This window comes from Natator depressus, chromosome 21 (assembly GCF_965152275.1).
Source record: "Natator depressus isolate rNatDep1 chromosome 21, rNatDep2.hap1, whole genome shotgun sequence".
Classification (NCBI taxonomy): Eukaryota; Metazoa; Chordata; order Testudines; family Cheloniidae; genus Natator; species Natator depressus.
This window is the reverse complement of record NC_134254.1, coordinates 5,674,736-5,696,564: the sequence shown is the minus strand read 5'-3', so window position 1 is coordinate 5,696,564 and position 21,829 is coordinate 5,674,736. Positions and strand designations below refer to the sequence as shown.

Below are 21,829 nucleotides of genomic sequence, written 5' to 3'. Positions count from 1 at the left end.
TTGTCCTTGTCACTGGCCAAAATTTCCCTCCCTTTTCCTTACTGTTACGTTGCGTGCTGCCGCGTTTCCCTGGCCCCCCCGCCCCTCCCATTCCAAAGATAGGTGCATCTTGGCAGTGCTGTGCTTACCTCAAGAATTGTCAAACCCATGGCCTGCCTGACGTAGTCATGTGGCCCACATGAATATTTAGGATCTAAGTTTTTTTTCCCTTTTTTTAAAGTAACCTCATGGTTGCAGAGAGAGGCCTCCAAATGTAACCAATGCAGGGTGGTCTACCGGAGTCTGCACATGGCCTGAGACAAGGATGCTGAGAGGTGTTAACTCCCCTGGTCTGTCACCAGTCTCTTTGGGGTGTGGACTCCGTAGCCTAAAGACACTTGAAAAGTCAGCATGAACTATTTGGAGGAATGGGTGAGGATGAAACCTGTGAGTGGGGGGAATTGAGAATTACTGTAGGGAAGGAAATGCAGGGAGAAGAGGAAGGGAAACAGAAAGGGGGATGGGGGTGGAAGAAGGAGAACCCAAGGGCAGAAATTGTGATTGTCGTGAAGGTGAGCGTATTTTTGCACTGAGTGAAGCTGAGGGCAGCAATAAGGTACTGAACGAGCGATGATACTCACCAAGTTCATTTACTAAACAAAGGAGTTCCCCATGAGCTCTGCGCAAACCACCTACTGGCACCAGCCGAGAATCACTGGGGGTTGGGAGGAGTATGGGGACTGAAGCTTTAACCCCGGACCATAATTAAAAATAGAATTCAGCCCTCTCCCAGAATGGGTTGATATCCCTGGTCTATGCAGCTGGTCAAAGGTGACTGTAGCCCTTTGCAGTGCAGATGCGGTGCGAGTGTACATGTAATATACGTATCCCTCCTTGATCTCGCTCTCTCCTGTTTTTCTTCCGCCCCCATTTCCAGCTGCTCAATCTGACCTTCCCTGGCCTGCCAAATACTCCTACTCTCCAGGTGTTTCCACTTGGGAATTAGGGACAACTCTAAGTTTTTTGAGATCTTTCTGCCTCAAGGCCAGATGCCATGGAGTGATTTTTGCCTGGCTTCTGCATTGACAAGGCCTCTGTATGTCCTGAATCTCAGAACCAGAGCTGTTCCCTTTTGTTTCAAGGCTCCTGCTCTCTCTGCCTGGCATATTCCCCAGCAATAAAAGCCTGCATGTGAAAGAAACTTGATTAAATCTGGCCTTTGTTAAACATCTCACTGCTGTGGCCCAGCTTGACCTTCATTCTGCTGTCAGAAAAACCTCCTGAAATGGAACAAATTTATCTTATCAAGGGTTAATCATGCTCCTCTCCCATCCCGAAATGGACTGCTCCCCATTCCCCAGGGAAACAGGAAGGGCCTGAGTATTTATTTAGTTGAATTGCAGATAGGGTGTTTTGAAAGACACGGAGCAGCTGTTTACTTGCCTGTGTGGGTGTCTGGATATTCTTTTTACAAAGGCAAATGTCACTGTGGTCTTGCTGTACCTGTGCAGGTTATACGGGCCACGGCTCTGATTTCATTAGTAATACACTGAGCTGCTTTAAAAGGATAGATCTATTTATACCCTCCGCGGTTTGTTATAATCAGACTAACATGAAATTATTTCCTGCTGTCCAACTTTTCTAGCTGGCAATTGCAGATGATTCTTCTTTTCCTGCCGCTCCACCAGGCTTTTTGGGAACAGCTGTAAAGAACAGAGCTTATTTTTAAAAGTCACAGCTTCTGTATTGTGCTGTGATCTTGCCCAGATTATTTTTTGAAGCATCTCTCACAGTGGCAGTGCTGCAGCAGACAGCACACTGTCTAACTGTGGGTCCTGCAAATAGTAGTTTCTTAAAATGTCAGAAGAGACGGATTTTTATTGAAATAAACTATTGGGAGAATTCAAAGGGAGGTTCCCTTGCTATTCCCCCTCTCTCGTGTGTCGCATGTATCTTTGTCTTTCTCCTGGGCTGCTCCTCATACTGGCCAGGAGCTCCCCTGCAAACATCTGCAAAACGACTTCATTGTCCTTCAAATCTCCCCTTAAATTTCTCCTTTCCTGTGATGCCTGCAAGAAAAAACACAAACTTGGCTATGGGTAGGCTACTGAGGCCACAGCCCGCCATGCTGACCAATGTTTTCTCATTGCTTCCTCGTACAGTGACACTATGTGCCGTCTGAGGTGAGAAGCAAAGCAGGTCTGCGGAGGCAAAATGTCTTTTGCTGGGAACAACACAGTGAAGGCAGGGACCTGTTCAGCTTGGGAATACCCGGGTCAGAAGGCCGAGAGATGTGTGTCTCCACCCAGGCGGGGGGGGGGGGGGGGAGGGGCAGCATCCTGATTGGTGGTGCCCTTGCTGTGCCATAGAGGGGAATACAAGTGCTGTGCTCTGAGCTCTGACTGCTTAGGCTCATGGTAGATCCTTTTTGCAAACGTAGGGTTGTTAAAACACTATATCTGGGCTAAATTCCAAGTTTCATTTTGCCTCCTTAAATTCCCCTTGTGTTTCCAGTGTCCTACAATATTCTGCTTCACTTCTGTCCTCACCCCCTGCGCTGCATTGATACTCAGTGGCTGCCACGTTCTGCCCCCGAGGCAACTGCATTGAATGAAATGAATTTGTGTGAGCCCCTGTGAAATATACCGTGAGATACAGTCGGCCACCTCTGTGTGTGTGTGTGTGTGTGTGTGTGTGTGTTTAGATGTGAGAGAAACCATAGGCTCAGGGTGCACTTGACAAAACTTCACCAAAAAAAAATCCCAAGTACCTACAACACAATTGAACACCTCCCCACCCCATCAGTGAGCCAGGCAACTTGAAAACCCAAATCCTCTTTAGCGCCTCTCCAGTTGTAATACCCCTATTGCACGTACACAGGCCCACCGTTTTCACATGCTTGTGTGCCGGGGGGGAGGGTAAGATCAGCTCTGCGCTGTAAGTCATTAATAGCAACGGGGCAACTCCATCTTCAAAGGTCACAGGCTTGGTTGGGTGGGTGGTGGGGACCGATCTATTTCAGACACTGAAAGGAGCTTCAGCAATGACTTCCTCTTGTCTCTCATGACTCTGTTATTTCCTTGCTTTTTATAGGGTTGGTGCTTCCTGTTCTTTTATCGGCCTCAGCACCACACCGAGCGAGCGCAGCCAAGGGGGAGGGGTGGAAGTGATGACGGTTTTTTGGGGTGGGCTGTTGCCCCCTTAAATTCTGTGTATTTTAAAACGTCATGGCTGCCTCCTCAGAGAAACGAGAGCAAAGAAAACAGCATCTGCCCTCCTGTCACTTGGGGCTTGTTAGGTGCCAGTTGGGTTTTGTTGCAGTATCGGAGTGCTTGTGGGAAACCGACAGTGGTGACGTGAGAACTGGAGGTTCCCAAGCCAGCCCAATATCTCCAGGGTACCAGGTCACCCACAGGGGAAATCTCATGCTCTTTCCAGTCCAGTCCGGCTGTGCTGTGTGGGAGATTTTCTTCTCAATAAAGGGGATTGGTAGAGAGCGTGTGAGAGAGAGAGGAAATGGACAAATACCAGAGCTGTGTGTATCGTGTCATCGGGGTGGGCTCACTACCCCACTGATGAGAATTGACCCGGGCGACCTGCACCCCTCCCAGAGCTTTGCTCTGAGTTTCCAGTTTGGCTGGTGCCAAAAAACTGTCAAAACAGCTGTTTTGCCTGGTGTCTCTCACCCTCTACTGGTTGGAACCAGAGCAGCTGAAGTGAACGCTGGCATGGGCCCTTTACTGCTAGCAGAGACTTTCCTTTGACTCAAGAAGGAGGATCAGTGTTCTGAACTTGCTTGTGGCCATGATGTCGTCAGCGACCATGGATTTGGTGATGAGATGCATATGGATTGTCAGCAAGGGCACGCTTCTTTTCTGATGGTGTGGGAGAACAAGGTGAGGAGGGGGATGGGCAGAGGTTTTCCCCCAATCCCTACCAAAAAACCTCCAAATTTAATTTCAGAAAGTAGCACATGCTGGAGTGCATTTCTGTTCTTTAAAGTGAGATCTGCTCAGCCCAGGCTTGAGATGCTTTGGGGAGCGTTCCTGTGTTCTGATTCCTAGAGGCAGCGAACTTTATTGGTGCCAGTTGCTGCTAAAATCCCCCAGCATGCGTGATGTTTTTACACACTCCATGAATGAATTAGAGGCAGCCTGGCATATAGAAAGAGCAGCTGTGAACTTTGTTTCAGTTTTTTTTTTAAATGTTATTTGGACTAGTGCCCTACAAGGATAAGGTGAGCTTATCGCAAAAATGGGGTATCCTTTCTATAGCCCAGCAGGCTTCTGTGCTAAGGGGCTTGTGAATCGGCCCTGCGGCGCAATATGATTTTATTTCCGGGCTAGAAACAATTCCAGATAGTACCCACGCTGGTGAAATCCAAAGTGGGGCAGAGATGGTCTCTTGGGCTTGGTCTGTATTTAAAACTTAAACTGGCATGTACACATCAGTCAGGGGGTGTAAAACCCACACCTCTTAGAATTGTACAAGTGTAGGACTGGAAGGGACCTTGAGAGGTCCTCTAACCCAGTCCCCTGCACTCAAGGCAGGACTAAGTGTTATCTATTCTAGGCCATCCCTGACAGGTGTCTGTCTAACCCGAAACATTGGAGACTGGTATGTTACCCTGGCAAAGCACGCCTAGCAAGGACTCCATTTATACTGGCCAAATGGTGCTTTCAGCAGGATAGCTTGTTCCACATACCCCTCCCCTCTCTCTCCATCCGTGAAATAAACCACAGAGGCAAAATGAGAGTTTGGCCGGTGTAACTGCATTTACAGTAGGGGTTTTTGCTGGCACAGCTCTGTCAGTCAGGGATCACACCTCTGCCCACCCCTGTCTGACGCAGCTATGCCAGCAAATATTTGTAGAGTGGCCCCGTTCACCTATCAGGGCACATGCAAATATGGGGTGTGGGTGAGAGAGAGAGAGAGGTTAAATACAAAACCAAAGCACATTTGTTTACATGCCCAAGGGTTGCTGCCTTCTCTGTCTGTACAGTAGAGAAACAATAATTGCCTCTTGAGGAAATGTCCTGTCACAGCTAATGGAGAATCTTATTCCTGTTCTAGAACTCTGTGTAAGATGATTTGAAAACTCATAACCAGGATCTCACTCTCCATAGGTCTTCAGGATTCCTATCCTGTGACATCCGTGAGGATTTGGCCATAGGAGAGTGACATTTGTCTGCTCCCTGACTGTGCCTGGGAAATCCTCAGTGATTCTTTTGTTTTCTTAGCTGCTCCCTGGCCTCTGAGCCAGGAATGCATCAGGCCCTTCTGTCTAATAGCCAGTCTAGGCTAGTGTCTTTTCCTTTGTTTCCTCCTCTTCTCCCTTCCCCCTCGGTGTGGACTGTCTTTGAGCCTGGAATGCCGGTTTGACAGCCTGTGGAATGTGCCTGGCCTCAGCTGGGGCCCCTAGCTCTGTGCTGAGTGTGTGTATACACGGTGGCTGGCCGTATCTGGGAAGGCTGTGGCTTGGTGCTGCATTCTTTCCAGGAGCTGTCATGCCGTTTGCTGACACGGAATTGCCAGTTGCAGCTTGGGTTTCTTGGAAGCTTTTCTAGCCGGCTTCTGTGCAGAACGTTGAACTGAAAACTTTTGGCTTGTAACTAGAGAGGTAGGTGGCAGCGTCACCTAGTAGTCCCGATGAAGTGAGCTGTAGCTCACGAAAGCTCATGCTCAAATAAATTGGTTAGTCTCTAAGGTGCCACAAGTACCCCTTTTCTTTTTGCGAATACAGACTAACACGGCTGTTACTCTGAAACCTAGTAGTTAGAGCAGGCGGTTGGGAGCTGGAACTCCCTTGTTCTATCCCCCACAGGGAGTCTTTTCCCTTAAGGGTGTAATATAGTCTGGCTTGTTGCTACACACCTAAGCACACGCCAGTACACCATTGATGTTCTGGTGTGTGCCTTTCCAAACCACTGTTTGCCTGAAGCTTGTGCCTTTATTCTCGATCTGAGGCCATGTGCTGCCGAAGGCGATAAAATTAGACAGGCAGCGTGTAAATCTGAGCAGAGCTGAGGTAGGCGTTTGAGTGCCCAAATCCGATGAAGTGAGCTGTAGCTTACGAAAGCTCATGCTCAAATAAATGTGTTAGTCTCTAAGGTGCCACAAGTCCTCCTTTTCTTTTTGCGAATACAGACTAACACGGCTGTTACTCTGAAACCTGTCAAATATGGTGAGTGCCCTAGGAAAGGGTGGGTAGATACCTCTCCACCTGGGTTGCCCAGCCCTGGTGCTTAGCTTTGCCATTAAACTGAAACGCAGACCCCCAACAAGAGCCTGGATGCAGAATCAGCGAGACAAATATCCAGCCTACTTAACAGCAGGCATGCAGCAACGAGCCTTGAGGTACTTGCTGGAGGCAGGGAGGGAGGGTATGTGGCTTTGTGTAAGACACATTTGTTGTCTTGTATTTAGGAGACTGCTGCACATACAGTATTTAAGGCTGTTTGTTTATGCTGATAAACGTGGTAATTAATAGACTCTGGCAGACGAGCAAATCTTTCCTGCACCCGAGAGCTGTGAGCAGCCTTTGTGGAAATCAGGGGACTCCTTAAAGAGCTGTTGACTCCTGCTGGAAAAGCTGAGAAACTGTTCTTTAGAGCTTGTTTATTTTGTCTTCCCCATGCATGGGATGGGTTTTTTAGACTCTCTGGGGGATTTGTTGCTAATGGGCTTTTTGTGGTGCTCAGGTGTGAGGTCATGCTGTGCGTGTTCCCCAACCAACGTTAATTCTGTGTGTTTCAGGAGTCCGTAGCACCCAGTTGGGATATCCCAGGGCTCTTAATTGTGGAGATTTAATGTTCCACATCCAGCCTAGCAATTTTTAAAGGGATCCACAGCAGCTAAATGGACCCTCTCAAACTTCCCCTCTGTAATTGCAATAGAAAGTGTCTTCAGAAAATTAAAATTAAATCCTTCCCTCCCCTTCCAAACTTTTAATTCTTTCTGCCATTCCTTGGCAGCATTTGCACCCCTAAAGCCCAGGTGTTTATCACTTCCACTAGATGATTGTACATGTCATTGCGTCTCTCAAAGGGATCTGCCCCAGGTTTCACGGCAACAGAGTCAAGAAGAACCCAGGTTTCCTGACTCCCAGTCCAGTGTAACATGCTACCTCCCACTTAGCTGTGAGAATGTAGCAGGCTGTAATAGTTACTGGGCATAACTGCTCAAAGCAGCTTTGGTCTTATGCCCTGCTCTGCTAATAATCTGAGGTGATGCTAGCTTATTTATCTATATAACTTGTTGTTTTTTAAAAGCATGGTTAACCTGCCTGTGTCCCTCTAAGCCAGGAAACATCAGCAGTAGCACTGAGCGCATAGGCCCAGATCCTCAAAGGTCCCATGGGAACTGGAAAATTTAATTTTTGACTAGAACAAACCCCTTGGAAAACGTTGAGATGCCAACTTTCATTATTGGCGTGTGTGTGTGTGTGTGTGTGTGTGTGTGTGGTTTTTTTTTTTTTAACCAGCCTCAGAGATCAAAATATTTTGTTGCCGTATTTTTGAAACTTTGAAAAATCAATAAAAATAATTCAAATTCACACTAGCATTTTTTGCTGTTTCTAACCAGCTGTAATTATTATGTAGAGGCCTGATACTTCTGCCACTGAACTGATGGAGCATTTTTTGCCTTTGATTTCAGTGAATGCCAGCGCAATTTCCTACGTACCAAAAGCATAGTTGCCCTCCACCACTCTAGGTCCAGCCTCATAAATGCACGAAGGGCAACTTTTAGCCAATGTCATTCAATAGCCAGTGCTCCAATAACAGTAATTGGATGAGGAAGTTAGTTAATGTGCTCCAGAGAGCTATTTTATTAAGAGCAATTATTGGGTAAATTGATGTAATTAAGGAAACCAGACTCGTGCAACTCAGCAAGATCCTAAATGGACCAATCCATGATGACCTTTCAAGTCTTTGAGTAGTAACACTCTCCTCTGACCCTCTCCCTGTACCCTCTTTAAGGTGTTTAATGGTGTAGCTGATGGATTCAGTATCTGTCAATTGGCCTTTACTGTTGATTTGTCTGTAACATTGCTCTAATTTAGATCCAATGGACTGAATAAGCCCAGCAGAAAAACCTGTTTCATAAGGTCAGAAGTGTAAACCATCCCCCATGTATCACTAACCTACTGTGCGATCTTGGGAAAATCACTTTCCTTATCCATGCCTCAGTTTCCCCATTTGTAAGACTGGGATGATGATCATGACATACCTCAAAGGAGCATGAGGAGGCTTGAGGGCAGGTCTACACTACAGCGGGGACGCTCTGAGATCGATCCACCGGCCGTCGATTTAGCTGCTCTAGTAAAGACCTGCCAGATCGACTGCAGATCGCTCTCCGGTCGACCCCTGTACTCTACCCCTGACGAGAAGAGTAAGGTAAGTCGACGGGAGATTTTCTCCCGTCGACGCCCTGCGGTGTAGACCCTGTGGTAACTCGACCTAAGGTACATCTACTGACGTTATTCACATAGCTAGAGTTGTGTAGCGTAGGTGCACTGACCACAGTAGTGCAGACATAGCTGTAGCTTGTTCTGGTTTGTATGGCTCTTTGAGGTCCTCCGGGGAAAGGTGCTGCATGAGTGCAAAGTGTGATTTTAAAAAAAAAGTCAAGAGGATTTTGCAGATGTTTATAATGTAGATTAGTTTCAGAGTAGCAGCCGTGTTAGTCTGTATCCGCAAAAAGAAAAGGAGGACTTGTGGCACCTTAGAGACTAACCAATTTATGTGAGCATAAGCTTTCGTGAGCTACAGCTCGCTTCGTCGGATGCATTCCGATGAGGTGAGCTGTAGCTCACGAAAGCTTATGCTCAGATAAATTGGTTAGTCTCTAAGGTGCCACAAGTCCTCCTTTTCATAATATAGATTGATTTCTTTGACCAATACAAAGCTCAAGCCGCTGGGAGTGATGAGATGAACAGCTCCTCTGCATGTTCTTGTGTGTACTTCAGGTCCACAGAATGGCAAGAATTTTTATGCAGCCACTTTTTGCCGCTAGATGGCACCATCGACCAGAAAATGCAAACAGCTGCTCCCTGCTGGACTCCTTTTAGGCAGCATGTGCTGCACAGAGGGGATGGGCTCCAAAGGCCCATCAGTCCAACGCATGGGCAGATTGTAAACACCGATAATATGCCAGGTGCTGATGTTATGGGAGTGTTTTTTTTTTTTGTTTTTTTTTTTCCTGGCCAACCTTAGTCTGCTGCTAGCTTCCTCTGCCTCCAAAAGGATGGGGGGTGGGTGGGAGGGGGTTGCATACTGTGCGCAAGCAAACCTCCTTCCCCTCATCATAGAATCATAGAATATCAGGGTGGGAAGGGATCTCAGGAGGTCATCTAGTCCCACCCCCTGCTCAAAGCAGAACCAATCCCCAATTTTTGCCCCATCCCTAAATGGCCCCCTCAAGGATTGAACTCACAGCCCTGGGTTTAGCAGGCCAATGCTCAAACCACTGAGCTGTCCCTCCCCCCTTGCATGTGTGGGGTCATTGAAGGGAGCATTGAGCATCCCTCTGCCAAAGTGTGGGGGGTGGGGGGCACACTCTGATGTGGAACCCAAGGGTCCAGTTGCACTCATCCTGCGATGGGTCCCAGTGCCGGGCTGAGATGTGGCACTTCTGGCCCTGACTTTAAAGCTAAGTGTTGGGAGAGAAAGCAGAACGTACCGGGGTAACGCTGTCGTCTGCCTTTGTTGGGTGTGAACGGTTGCAGTGTCTATCCCAAATAAAAATTAAATAACCCCTCAGACAGGGTCTGGCTTTCCCTGAGAGTTTGGCTGCTGTTGTTTATTATTTCCTAGTTGATATGTAGTAAGTGCAGGCCTTCTGCTGCTCGTATCGACGCCTTTGGCCTTTACTTGCAAGTCTGATTAATCTAAGGGCTCCTATTTCCCAAGTTACGCTCAAGCAGGAATTAACGCTGTTGACACAACTATACACTTCTACTAGCTGTTGCTTTTGTTTTGCGTTGGCTAGGAACCAAATGGCTGGGATTGCCTGTATCGTCCGCTCCAGGCATAGTAGAGGGCTAGACTTAACTCATGTGCCGTTTCCTCAGACCGAATAATAATGGCTGAGAATGCATGGGTCTCTGTTACTTTGTCCTTCATGCCCCTAGTTGCATCTTTCCCTGATCTATCTGCAGAGGTCTAACAGAGATCACATTAAAGCTTTATGAGCAGAATATCATGGTGTTAATGGCAACATCTCAGACCTTTTGAATCCAGAACCTTTTGTTCAAGTGTCTTGGACAAAATGGTGAATCTGGAAATTCTGCTGCATGGAGGGGGGGGAGAAAAGACTGAATTTTCTTTCTTTCTTTCAGATGCTGCAGGACTGCCCCAAAGCCCGCAGGGAAGTCGAACTCCACTGGAGGGCATCGCAGTGTGCCCACATTGTAAAGATCATTGATGTCTATGAAAACCTGTACCAGGGGAAGAAGTGCCTGCTTATAGTCATGGAGTGGTAAGTGTTGTTGTGTGAGAGGAGAAACGAGCCAAATCCCTCCTCCCACTTGACCGCTTCACTTCCCTCAGGGGAGACCGTCGCTCTAGAGAGCTGGGCAACCTGTGGGAAATGCCTGGGGAATCTTAGGATATCGGGGATCATCTAGAAAGAGCTGGTGCCCAGGCTCCCACTGCCTCATACCATGTGTGTTCTGAGCACGTGAATGGTTGGCGGCCAACACGTCTAAGTATTGGTGTCTGAAGGCCAGGCCATGTGCCTTTTGGAAAGGCAGTGTCCCCTGCATTCACAGGATTTACCCCTGACCTTGCCATCACATGAATTCAACCATTTTGAAAGCAGCATGGCTTATTGGTCAGAGTACGTGGCTGAGGGCCAGGAACTCCTGGGCTCTGACACCCCGGGTGGTTCTATGCAAGTCATTTTACCGCTCTGTGCCTCAGTTTCCTCATCTGTAATATGGGTTTTTTTTTAATACCTGTTCACCTCACGGTGTGAAAATATTCCTTAACGTTCGTAGAAGGCTTCATGATCTTTGAACTGAAACAGAATTTGCTATCGAAATGCACAATGTTTTTTATTCTAGCCCTTGAGCATTGTTATAGATGAGGTGGGAAGGGGCTGTTTGAATTCTAACCTCAGTGTGTAGGGGGAGTTCTTGGAATGACTGAGGCGGCATTGGTAGGGGGGGAAATGGCCTTCTATGATAAGGGAAAAACAAAGCCACTGAGAGATGTAGGAAGGTTTTCCCAAGTGCTCGGCACCCAGAACTGGGGCCGGAGTGTGAGCTGCTGGTTGTGGAGTCATTTGGAAAATCTGGAGCTAGGTAAGCAGGTGTATGGTCCGTGGGTCCTTGTTCTTGTTGTAACAGACCCCATCATAGTCTCACCTGCAAAGAGTTCTTCATAAACCGGACCTGCTTTTGCCACGAAAAAGGTGTTGGTAGCTTTTGAAGTGCCCGGCGGGCTGTCAAGTGTGGGGCTGAGCTGGTGGTTGGGCAGCAGTGGCTGTCAGGCCAGCGGTACGCCACTGGCAAGGAGCAGGTGACACAGGCTGGTGTTCACAGCAACGTCTGAGCGAGTCTCAGAAATTTGATACGAGGAGGGAGGAATGAAGGGGAAAGTATCGAAACCACATCCCAACCACAGCTGTGATTTTTAATGCAGCTGCCTTGCTAAAACCTCTCCCCTGGCAGAGGCCAACGGGTTGTCAGGGGGCGGGGAGGGGGCGACGGAGGAGCAGTTCAGGGTTTGCAAGGGTTTGGCTGCTGATCTGTTGCACAAGAGCCTTCTGAGTCCTCTGTGTGGGAAGATGCTTCTGACAATTGTGCTGAGATCCTGGGTGTCCGCAGGCAGAGAAGCTCATTTGTACACGTGGGGAGACGAGCAATAGGAATCCTGCCAAATGCGCGTGTGAAACTAGTTGAAGCATTGTTTTAATAGCCACCTGCTATTTTAAAGCTAGCCTGAGCGTGATGGATTGGAATAGGCTGAGATACTGCCAGGATGGACCTTGTATAAGATGGAAAGTAACCAAAGAGGAAACAGACACGAAACGTACATCCCTGTGACTTGGGTCTGTTAGTGTCTCCGTTCAGATCCGGGCGTTTGTAACTCAGTACGTGGCTGTGAAGCTCTTAGCATTGACACAGTTTCTCTCTCCTTTTCCGTACCTTCGATCGCATAGCTTGGCTCTGTGCTTGTTATTTGTATCGGGGTAGTGCTGAGAAGCCTGTTTGAGATTTGGGCCCCACTGTGCTCATTGCTGTATGGACACGTACCAAGAGACAGTCCCTACCCCAAAGAGTTTGCCATTGAAATAACCCGGAAATGTTGTTTCCCGTAGATGGGGAGCGCGGGCACAGAAAGGCTAAGTGGCTTGCTCAAGGTCACTCAAGGAGTCTGGTAGAGCTGAGAATGGACCCCAGATCTCCTGAGTCCTTAGCCAAGACTGTCCGTCCTGTATTCCTCCAACAGCCAGGTGGATACAGAGAAGTTAGCTTTGTATTCAGCTATTTTAGCTGCATCGTTGACTCTGCATAACTTGGGCTCGTGGCTTCAAAAGCCAGAACTCTTCAGAGAGACCAAAGCCCCCGGTCTGAGGCCTGGGGTTTGTGAAATCAGTGGGAGCTGCCTGGGGCAGAACCTCTTGGAGCACCAGGGTGCTGCTGGGCTTTGTCCCATTTGCCCTTGTGCTCAGTAAGTTTGCCGACTGCCAGCCACCCAGCTTGTCAGGTGACTGACTGGCATATGAGCTTGTGCTGTGTGTGACCTGAGCACACAGGCTGGGTGGAACTCTGAGTTCAATGCCTCCTTGCTTTTGTGGTTGAATGTAGCTCCAGTGGCTGTTGCTGAAAAGTAGGCCAGCTAGCGTTTCCAGAGCAATCTGCTCTCTTTATTGTAAAGGTGCCGCTGTACAGTTGTTCTCATGTGGCCAGGAAACCCACAGCGGCTGGCCCGTTGCCTGCCTGCAGCAGAGGGAGTCCTCTGCTTTGCAGTCTCTCTTGGCTGCTTTCTGGAGAGGGGAGAGAGGGCTGGAAATGGAGGGTGCACAAAAGAGGCAAACTTGGAGGCAGGGTGTTTTTGGTAGTCAGGGGTGGGAGGAAGGGAGGTTAATCTCCCTGAACTTGGGAACAAAGCCAGAAATGTTGCAAGATCTCTCATTCCCTGCAGTTTGTACTGGGGCTTCTCCCCAAAGCTCAGTGCAGCGACTCCTGGCCGCACTTGGCTTGGAATGATCAGTGAGGATCTTGAAGACCCGCTGGAGAGGCCGGATGGGTGGGGGGGGAGGGGAGGTAGCGGCTACGCCTTTAACTCCACTTGTTTCTGTATTTCAGCTTGGATGGTGGGGAGCTCTTCAGTCGAATTCAAGATAGGGGAGACCAGGCCTTCACGGAACGGGGTACGGAGTGGACCGGTGGCTTTTTTAACCCCTTGGCTGTTTTATGTTGGTTGCTGTTGAATGAAAACTTGTTGCCTTACAGCTGGTTGGAACTTCTGTGACCAGACGTTTCACTGAAAAATGAAGAGCTGGTCAAAGAAATGTTTTCACACACACACACAAACATTGACTAACATATTGTGGGCAATTTTAAGAGAACCTGATTCTTTTCCCCAGAAAAATGTTGGAAAGGAAAAAAAATTCCATTTTCACTGAAATTTTTCCTTGGGAAGCTAGGCAAGATGGTTTCCCAGCCAGCTCTAATCCTGCCTGAAGCTCAGATTTGTGTGCTCCGGCACTCTTCAGCCACCCTGCAGCTAAGTGTGAGAGCTGAGCTGTTCCCTTCCTCTCCCCATGTCCCAAAGTGGCAGGCAGTGGTCTCAGTTAGGCGTACTGAGAGACAGCCTATTAAACAGTCTCAGGTCAAAGCCAGTGGCTGGCGCTCCCCCAAATCCCTCTTGTTGGGAGTGATTGTAGCAGGTCTACTCTCTTTATGGGCAGGTCCCATGTGAAGAACCCTGCTTGGAAAGAGAGACTTCCGGCACAAGTGCTTCTTTGCCTTCTGATGCTCAGAGGGTCTCTCTGTGGTGCTCTCCAGCTCTTGCCTTCAGAGATGCACTTGGATCACCTGGGGGAGTGGCTTTACTTTGAGTGGCTGAATTTTAAATACTTTTAAATTTTCTTTAACTCCTCTAGAGGCTTCAGAAATAATGAAGAGCATCGGAGAAGCCATCCAGTACTTGCACTCGATTAACATAGCGCACCGGGATGTTAAGGTACTGCGTGCCTAGCGGATGCTAGAGCATGTTTTCAAGGTCTTTGCCCTCTGCTTGCTCGACCCCCTGTGCCCTGGCCCACATAAAATTGTACAATCCAGAGGCGTGCTGCAGCCACTCCCTAGCTTGCATTTAAGAGGCCCACTGAGGTTAACCGGCCTCAAGTAACTCGTGCTTTTTGAAAGGCAGGAGAGTGCGGGATGGGGAGGAGGAATAGTGCGGCTCATGGCTCCTGTTGGCTCCTTTCAAACAAGAGCTGACAGCTGTACTCTTGTACTCCTGCCTCCGTCAGTATGGGGACATGTCACTTCGGATAAGGAGCTGGACCCTTCCAGGGTGAGGGTGTTTGGACCATAGGTTTTTGGTCTGGGCACCATCTTTCTGTGCATGTCTATGGGAACGGCCTCCGTGAAAGCAGAGGTCAGCTGGGGAAAGTGCCAATGCACTTCAGCTCTGGCTGGCCTTGGGGTTTCATTGCAGGTTACCTGCAGAGATCAGTCAGAGCCTGTGATAGAGACGGTGAGATGGTGGCTGGTTTGGCTTAGGGGGAAGTGGATAATTTGCTGAAATTGAAGTCTCCTCTACTCTGGTGTATGGCCCTGGCCCTTTGGCCCTTATCATTTTCCCTGCCCTACAGGGTGATGTCCATTGAAACAATGAGTTCTTGTAAAAATGGCATTTCCTTTCTGCAAGAGCAGCAGAATTCTTAAAGGGCGAGGTCTGAATTGTTCTAGAATTCACTTGTAAGCAGGCAAGACTTCCTTGTTCATATGGTCTTGTATTTTCATATAGCATCTGTCATCCCAAAGAGGTTTGTATACTGGGGTGTGATGAGTGTGGGGAGCAGGTGACATTCAGAAACAAAAACCCTCCATCCACCTCTGAAACACAGCCACCCCACAGCAGCTGTTCCGCAGTCACATGGCATCGCTGCCTAGGGCAGGAAGTGAAGAAGAGTCCCACGTCCAAATGAAACCACGGGGAATTTTGCAGAAGCAGAATAAAGTAACTTTGATTGGAATTTCCCCAGGATATTGGGGCTAAACACCCCCCAGTTGGCAACAGATTTACAAATTGCAAAGGTGCACGCAGTTCCCTGAAAGACGCAGCTTCCTGGTTGAGCAGATTATGGTGTGGGAGAGGGTGGAGAGAGAGCTGTCAACAAAAGCATGAAGACTGAAGATCTAAAATTGTGTCGGGAAAATCAGTGCAAGTTGCCTGAATAGTACCAAGCCCCAGGGGCAAGGGATGGGTTCAGGCTTTGTGAGACTTGCCCTTCCCTAATGATTATACAACTCCACACTGCCAGTGTCCGCACCCCTCCTGTTAGCTCTTCAGTGTCAATTGGTGTGGGAGACAGTGCTCTCTGCAGAATATCCCAGGTCTCATTCACTGGCTTGTAACAAATCTCAGAAGTTGTAGATCCTTACTATGTGTTGGGGTTTATAGAACTGGCCTGGAAGTCCCACTAACCATGCCATATCTTCACACTTCTGCTTCTGGACCTAGCTAGGATCTGGAAGGCTCAGGGGTGCGAGGGGGGGGAGAAGGGATGATTCTGGGATCTCTGGTACAGAACCCACTTCAGCTGTTTCAAATCAGGTCTTGCCCTAGGGGGGAAAAAATCAGTCAGCAAGGTGCCAAGAGTTGAGCTGCAATGGGGTGGATCGAATCCTCTTTGGCTCACTTAGAACCACACGGCTCCCATTGATATGTTCATGGTCAAATTTTCAGTGACTCTGACATGCTAGCACTGTTCTAATGTTGCCCTTGGCTATGCGGGAGGTAGGAGCCCGGAGGACTTGGCCAGCACTTAGTTTGCTTTTTATTCGTTGTGTTTTCACAGCCAGAAAACCTCTTGTACACCTCAAAAAGGCCCAACACTGTACTGAAACTCACCGACTTCGGCTTTGCTAAAGAAACCACCACCCACAACTCCCTGGCCACACCGTGCTACACACCTTACTACGTGGGTAAGTCATGGGAAGCTGACTCGCCCCCTGCCAGGGAATGGGGATTGCGGGCATCCGGAATCTCCTGTTGTTGCTGCTATTTTGTGCAGGGAAGGCCAGGAGCTGTGGATTCAGAGGCTGTAAGGCCAGTAGGGGACCACAGTGATCATCTAGTCTGGCTGTCTATATAACACAAGACAGAGAACTGTACCCAGTAATTCCTGCATCAGGCCCATAACTTCAATTTGAACTATAGCTGTAGTGAGGTGTAGGGTTGGGCCTGAGAAGCAGAACGCTGATCCAGACAGTACCATTGCTTTGGGGTGTTCGGATCTGAAATTTAGGTCTGGGCTCCAGAGCTGGAAGGGCTGTGGGTTCTGATCCCAGCTGCCATGTTCAAATCCAAACTCCTCAGCTGGGCAGCCCAGAGGACGGGTTTGATGGCACATGCCCTGGAGATCTGTTCCTCTGTGGTCCCTGCTCCGGAGCTGATGGTGACAATTACAACCAGGTGTATTGCAAATGCCATCCCAAGTGCCGTGCCAGGTGGGCTAAGCAGGGCAGGGGCATGTGTGTATCTCTTTCTGCAGTGCACCTAGCACACATCAGGGCATTGTATAAACAATTCAGTGTGGGCACGTGAGACTCTCCCTTGTACTTGCCCCACACAGCTCTGTGAATGCCCCTCTGGCCTAATGTGTAGCACCCCTTGCTAGTCTAGTCCTGGCTCCCCACTGCACAACATGGCTAGGGGACTTAGGTTCTTTCCAGGAGTAGGGCCTCTCTGGAGCACCCTGCCAACTGTGCTAAGCTGTGTCTACTGTCAAATGGCTCAGGATTGGGGTGGTTGGTCCATCAAACTCATGGTCTCAGCCTACATTGGAGCTCCTCCCTCCAGAGGTGTTACTTCTGTGTTTAACCCCATAGCCTCCTTGCACAACGTCTCTGACTGCCTTGTGAACTTCTTTCTTTCTTTCCCCAGCCCCGGAGGTGCTGGGCCCGGAGAAGTACGACAAGTCCTGTGACATGTGGTCCCTGGGCGTCATCATGTACATTTTGTAAGTAAGCAGTTTCCCCTGTACCATCCTGATGAGCATTGCTCGTCCATAACCCAGGGCTGCAGCTTCCACCCTCTCAGTAGCTGTCCCCAAGCGGGCTTGCAGGGCGCTCCCTGGGTGAAGCACACAATGCCCTTTTCCCTGAGTCTGGCCAAGCAGCATGCTGGGAAGGCTGCACTAGGTGCAGTCGTGAACATCTGACTTCCTCCTCCTCTGCTGCCGAAAGACACCAGCCTGGGATGCCCCACCTTGGTGTTCAGTGAATGCTGACTGACCCAGTCCTACCCAGGACAAATGCCTCTCTGCAGCAGTGAAATGATTGTGGATATTAAAGATGAGGGCAAACCTAGTGGGTCACGTAGCGCACGTCTACGCTGGAATAAAAGACCTGTGGCACGGGGACAGCTGGCTTGGGATGCGGGGCTATCAATTGCTGTGTAGATGTTTGGGCTCAGGCACCCCTCACCTCTCTTGGGGTCCCAGAGCTCAGGCTTCAGCCCAAGCCCATACATCTACACAGCAGTTTTAGAGCCCTGTAGCCCAAGTCCCGCAAGCCTGAGTCAGCTGAGCTGTGCCAGCCATGGGTGTTTGTTTGCTGTGTAGGCGTACCTTTAAAAATCTGGCCTCTAGTCTCTCTGGTCCAAGCCAGTGCAGGATTGTTCCCTGTCGTACAGTGTCTGTCCAGTACTTAGCCCTGCCTATTTGCAAAGCAATGGGGTCCCCGCGTGTCCTTTGCGGAAGTATTGCAGAGACTAACAGATCTCCCTGCTGGTGCGTTTTTCTTGTTTTAGGCCTAAAATTTCCCCTTTCTTAGAATGATCTCATTACCCTTAGAGTCCCCTAACTGCCTCTCCCTTCCTGCCCCTCCTTTGCTGTCACTCCACCATGTTATGCAGACAGATGTCACCCGTGTAATCCTTTGCAGCTGTCTCCCTCTCATAGAGGTAGGGATAACCCACTTCAGCTATCCAAGGATGCTCTTGGACAAGCTAGCCAGAACTGACTTCAGATTATAATATAAGCAAGGAAACTTTATCTAGTAAGTTACTAATGCAGTGTAAAGGATTTCCCCTCTGCAGATCACTTCATTACTTTCTCTCTCTTTGGCTTAGGCTGTGTGGGTATCCCCCTTTCTATTCCAACCATGGTCTGGCCATTTCTCCAGGCATGAAAAAACGGATCCGAATGGGCCAATACGAATTTCCCAACCCTGAGTGGTCAGAAGTGTCCGAAGAAGGTAAAAGCTGTGGCAGCGTGTCTGCTCCATGACCGTGTGTGTCCCCGCTACCCGAACATATTGCTTTGTTTAAAAAAGTGTCCATACCCTGGCACATGCAGAAGCCGTGCCTGGACCACCTGCGGTGAAATCCCAAAGGACTGGTTCCGATACTGGCAGTGTGGTTTCCCTTTCCTGGGGCGTGTCAGGCTTGTAGCTATAATGCCCAATGGGAAAGCTCAGCCTGTGTGTGTCTGCGATCTCCAGTTGTAGAACAAGGCCTTGCCTAAAGTGGGACTTGGCCCTATTGCAGCCAGCGGTGTAGTTGCACTGGTACAGACCCCTAGTGTAGACAGGGGAAGCTGTGACTTACACTGGTGCCATATAGCCCCTTTGAATAGTGGCTTTACTAGGGGTAGCACCTGTTAATTCATGGCTGCTGCATTAATGTGTTCCCCAATGGTCCTCCAAGGGCACCCCCTCTCCAGTTCCTGGCTCCTCAGCCAACACCTCTCTTGAGAAGATCTGCGTCTCTCTCCCTCCTGACTAGGGTATTTCCAGGCTATGTGGCTCCCTGCCTTCATCATGTTATTCCCCCCAGAGATAGGCTGCCCAAGCATACCTGTCTGCTTTCTCTCCAGGGACGGTTAACAATGTGGCTGCCCAGAGCTGGAAATACCACACAGCTCTTGTTATGCAAGTCTCTTTTATTCTTAAGGTAAAAATGTTCCAGGGAAAACATGTTAAAAACAATTTCCCCCTCCCCCCACACACTTACTATTAAGCTTAGCGGAGTTCACCCCAATCCAGCACCCCAGCCAAATGGTTTCAGGTTCACCACAGTTTAGAACGAGCACACAGTCTGATGAGCCCTCAGTGAGCCCAGTCCTTCCTACTCTTCACTAAGGATTGGGGCCCTCTGTTGACCAGGGGGCCTGTCTGGTTGCTGGATCAGGAGGAAGGCCCTGAGCCTGGTTAAAACGAAGCTATTTATCCAAAAATCCTTTCTTTGTCTTTTGGTCCCTTGAGAATCCAGTCAGGACTAGTCTAGGTGCACCTCTCCATGGGGGTGGCTTCAAGGGGCTGATAAGGAGAGGTGTTACTTTAGCATCCCTCTCCTCCTAGAGAAGGTACGTACAATTCTCCATAACACTCGCACAATTCCCTGTTTAATAACAATGGACTCCAAAGGTATTAACCCTAATTTAATAAGGTTTTGTCGAGGATATTACAAGATACTATCCGTCTGCAACAGCACCAGTAGCTTTAACTGGGGCAAATCCCTGGTGGAGATGAGGCCGAAGAGACCGGCAGAGGTTCTGGTGGCTGCTAGGACCTTGCATACCCTTGGGGAGAATATATATTCTAAGTGCTACTTTTTATTAACACCTTCCCACCTCCCTCAACAGTTAAACAGTTGATCCGGAACCTGCTGAAGACAGATCCGACCCAGCGCATGACAATAACGGAGTTCATGAACCACCCCTGGATCATGGTAAGTGTGCGGCTTTCTAGAGGCGAGCCACGGAGCCTCAGAAATGTGGCAACAGCTGGAACTGAGAAACGGGACTGCGGGGAATTTTATTGGAGGCTCATCCTTTGTCTCTCTTACCCTCCCCTCTAAAGCAATCGATGCAGGTGCCCCAGACGCCGCTGCACACTAGCCGAGTCTTGAAAGAAGAGAAAGACTTGTGGGAGGACGTCAAGGTAAAAACTCTGAATCGCTTCTGCCCCTGACCCACCTCTGTTCCAGCAGGCACAGCTTGTACAGCCTGCTCTCCAAGTGCCTCATCTCGGTGGACATAAACATCATGCTTGGCAAGGCTGGGAGGGAGCCTTTGGGAACTGGAGCCAGGTCACTGGCCCCAGTCCTGCCAGCTGTACCCTGCTCCCCCTCCTTCTGTCTGTGATGTGAGCATCAAGGCCACCACCTAATTTCACTTGCTGTGGACCACTAGACTGCTGCTGGATAGTAACAGGGATCAGGCTGGGGAATGACTGGCGCTGTGTTGTGTTGGAAAGGGCTACTTGTCCACTAGCAACCAAGCCACAGACCACTAAGTTGGAATGCTTAGTGGTGTGTGAAATCATTTGATCCAAGGAACAAAACCTAGATTATAGGGTGAACAAGAGCCAATGGCTGGACGTTAGAAGCTAGACAAATTCAAGTGGGAAACAAACCACAGATTTGTAACAGTGATGGCAATGAACCATTGGAACAAATTCCCAAGGGACGTGGTGGATTCTCCATCTCTAGACTTAAAATCAAGGTTGGGGTGCCTTTCTAAAATGATGTGTGTGTTCAACGACATGAATAGAACCATTGGGTGAAAGTCTCTGACCTGTGCTATGTGGGAAGTCAGATGATCACACTGGGCTTGTCTGGCCTTAGGATTTATGAATGTCTTGGTTAGGGGTACACGTGTGTATGGGCATGGACAATGGACATGGGTACAGGCATGGGCCCAAGCCCATGGGTTTTAGCACTAATGTCAGGTGCCCCCATCGTTAACCAGGCCCTGTATTTTACTTGGTGTTTCTAGGAGGAAATGACGAGTGCCTTGGCCACCATGAGAGTAGATTATGAACAAATTAAGATAAAGAAAATCGAAGACTCCTCCAACCCTTTGCTCATGAAGAGACGAAAGAAAGCGAACCCCTCTGAGCCGACAGCACTCCCCCACTGAGGGCCCCCTCTGAGCCCTGCCTGACCGTCGAGAAAGCAATAGTATATATATATATATTTTTTAAGAAAAGGACAAAGACGGACTTCATCAAACACGTGGAATTCCGACATTTATACCAGACGTATTGTTTCTTAGCTCCCCACCCGTGTTTGTGGCCTTTTTGGCGCAGGTGAGGAGATGACCCCTGTGAGAGAGACATCTTTATTTTTGGCCTGAGAGTTGAACAGCTCCGGTAATTTGGATTTTTTTTTTTTGTTAAATATTTTTTTCCTTCTTCCTTACAAAGACATGGAAATTCCTGTGGTGACCTTTTTAGGGTATATAATATATAAATATTTTTTAAAACTACTGTAAAGCTGAAACCCAGACAGTATGTTCCCCATGCGAAGTGCTGGCTAGAGACGAAGGCTTCTGGCTTTTTTGCCTAGTGCTGATGGATTAGCCCCTCAGGTGAGCCTCTGGTAAACACAGGCTGAAGCAAAGAGGCTCAGGGATAGGAATATACTTAGTCCCTTCCACGCTCCTTTTCTTAACAATTTCCCTTCAGGGGCTGGTGGTCCGGGGGAGGAGGGAGGGTCTTGGGTGTGCCTGTGGATCTGGAGCACCTTTTCAGGCCTGGAAAATTTCTTTTTAAAGGTGTCGTGGCACAAATCCCCACTAAACAGAAAGCCTTGGCTCTAATGGTGCATGCACAGGGTTATTTTCAAGTACCATTGTGCGTGTTTGGGCTGTGTGTATGTAT

General features: G+C 48.9%; 1 protein-coding gene across 4 annotated transcripts in view; it reads left to right on the top strand.

Annotated features, from left to right (window-relative positions):
- Positions 1–21,147, top strand: part of MAPKAPK2 (MAPK activated protein kinase 2) — a 71,809-nt gene extending 50,662 nt beyond the window's left edge. For 3 of the 4 annotated variants that reach the window (XM_074936105.1, XM_074936108.1, XM_074936106.1), the window contains exons 2-10: positions 10,319–10,458; positions 13,295–13,359; positions 14,095–14,174; positions 16,021–16,147; positions 17,109–17,184; positions 18,297–18,421; positions 19,810–19,895; positions 20,027–20,107; positions 20,944–21,147. In XM_074936105.1, coding sequence (XP_074792206.1) covers positions 10,319–10,458; positions 13,295–13,359; positions 14,095–14,174; positions 16,021–16,147; positions 17,109–17,184; positions 18,297–18,421; positions 19,810–19,895; positions 20,027–20,107; positions 20,944–21,087 — 924 coding nt within the window. In that variant the 3' untranslated portion in view covers positions 21,088–21,147. Of the gene's footprint in view, positions 1–3,745; positions 3,876–10,318; positions 10,459–13,294; positions 13,360–14,094; positions 14,175–16,020; positions 16,148–17,108; positions 17,185–18,296; positions 18,422–19,809; positions 19,896–20,026; positions 20,108–20,943 lie in introns of those variants that run through there. The other variant, XM_074936107.1, reaches the window with a different exon arrangement.
- Positions 21,148–21,829: the final 682 nt, after the last annotated feature.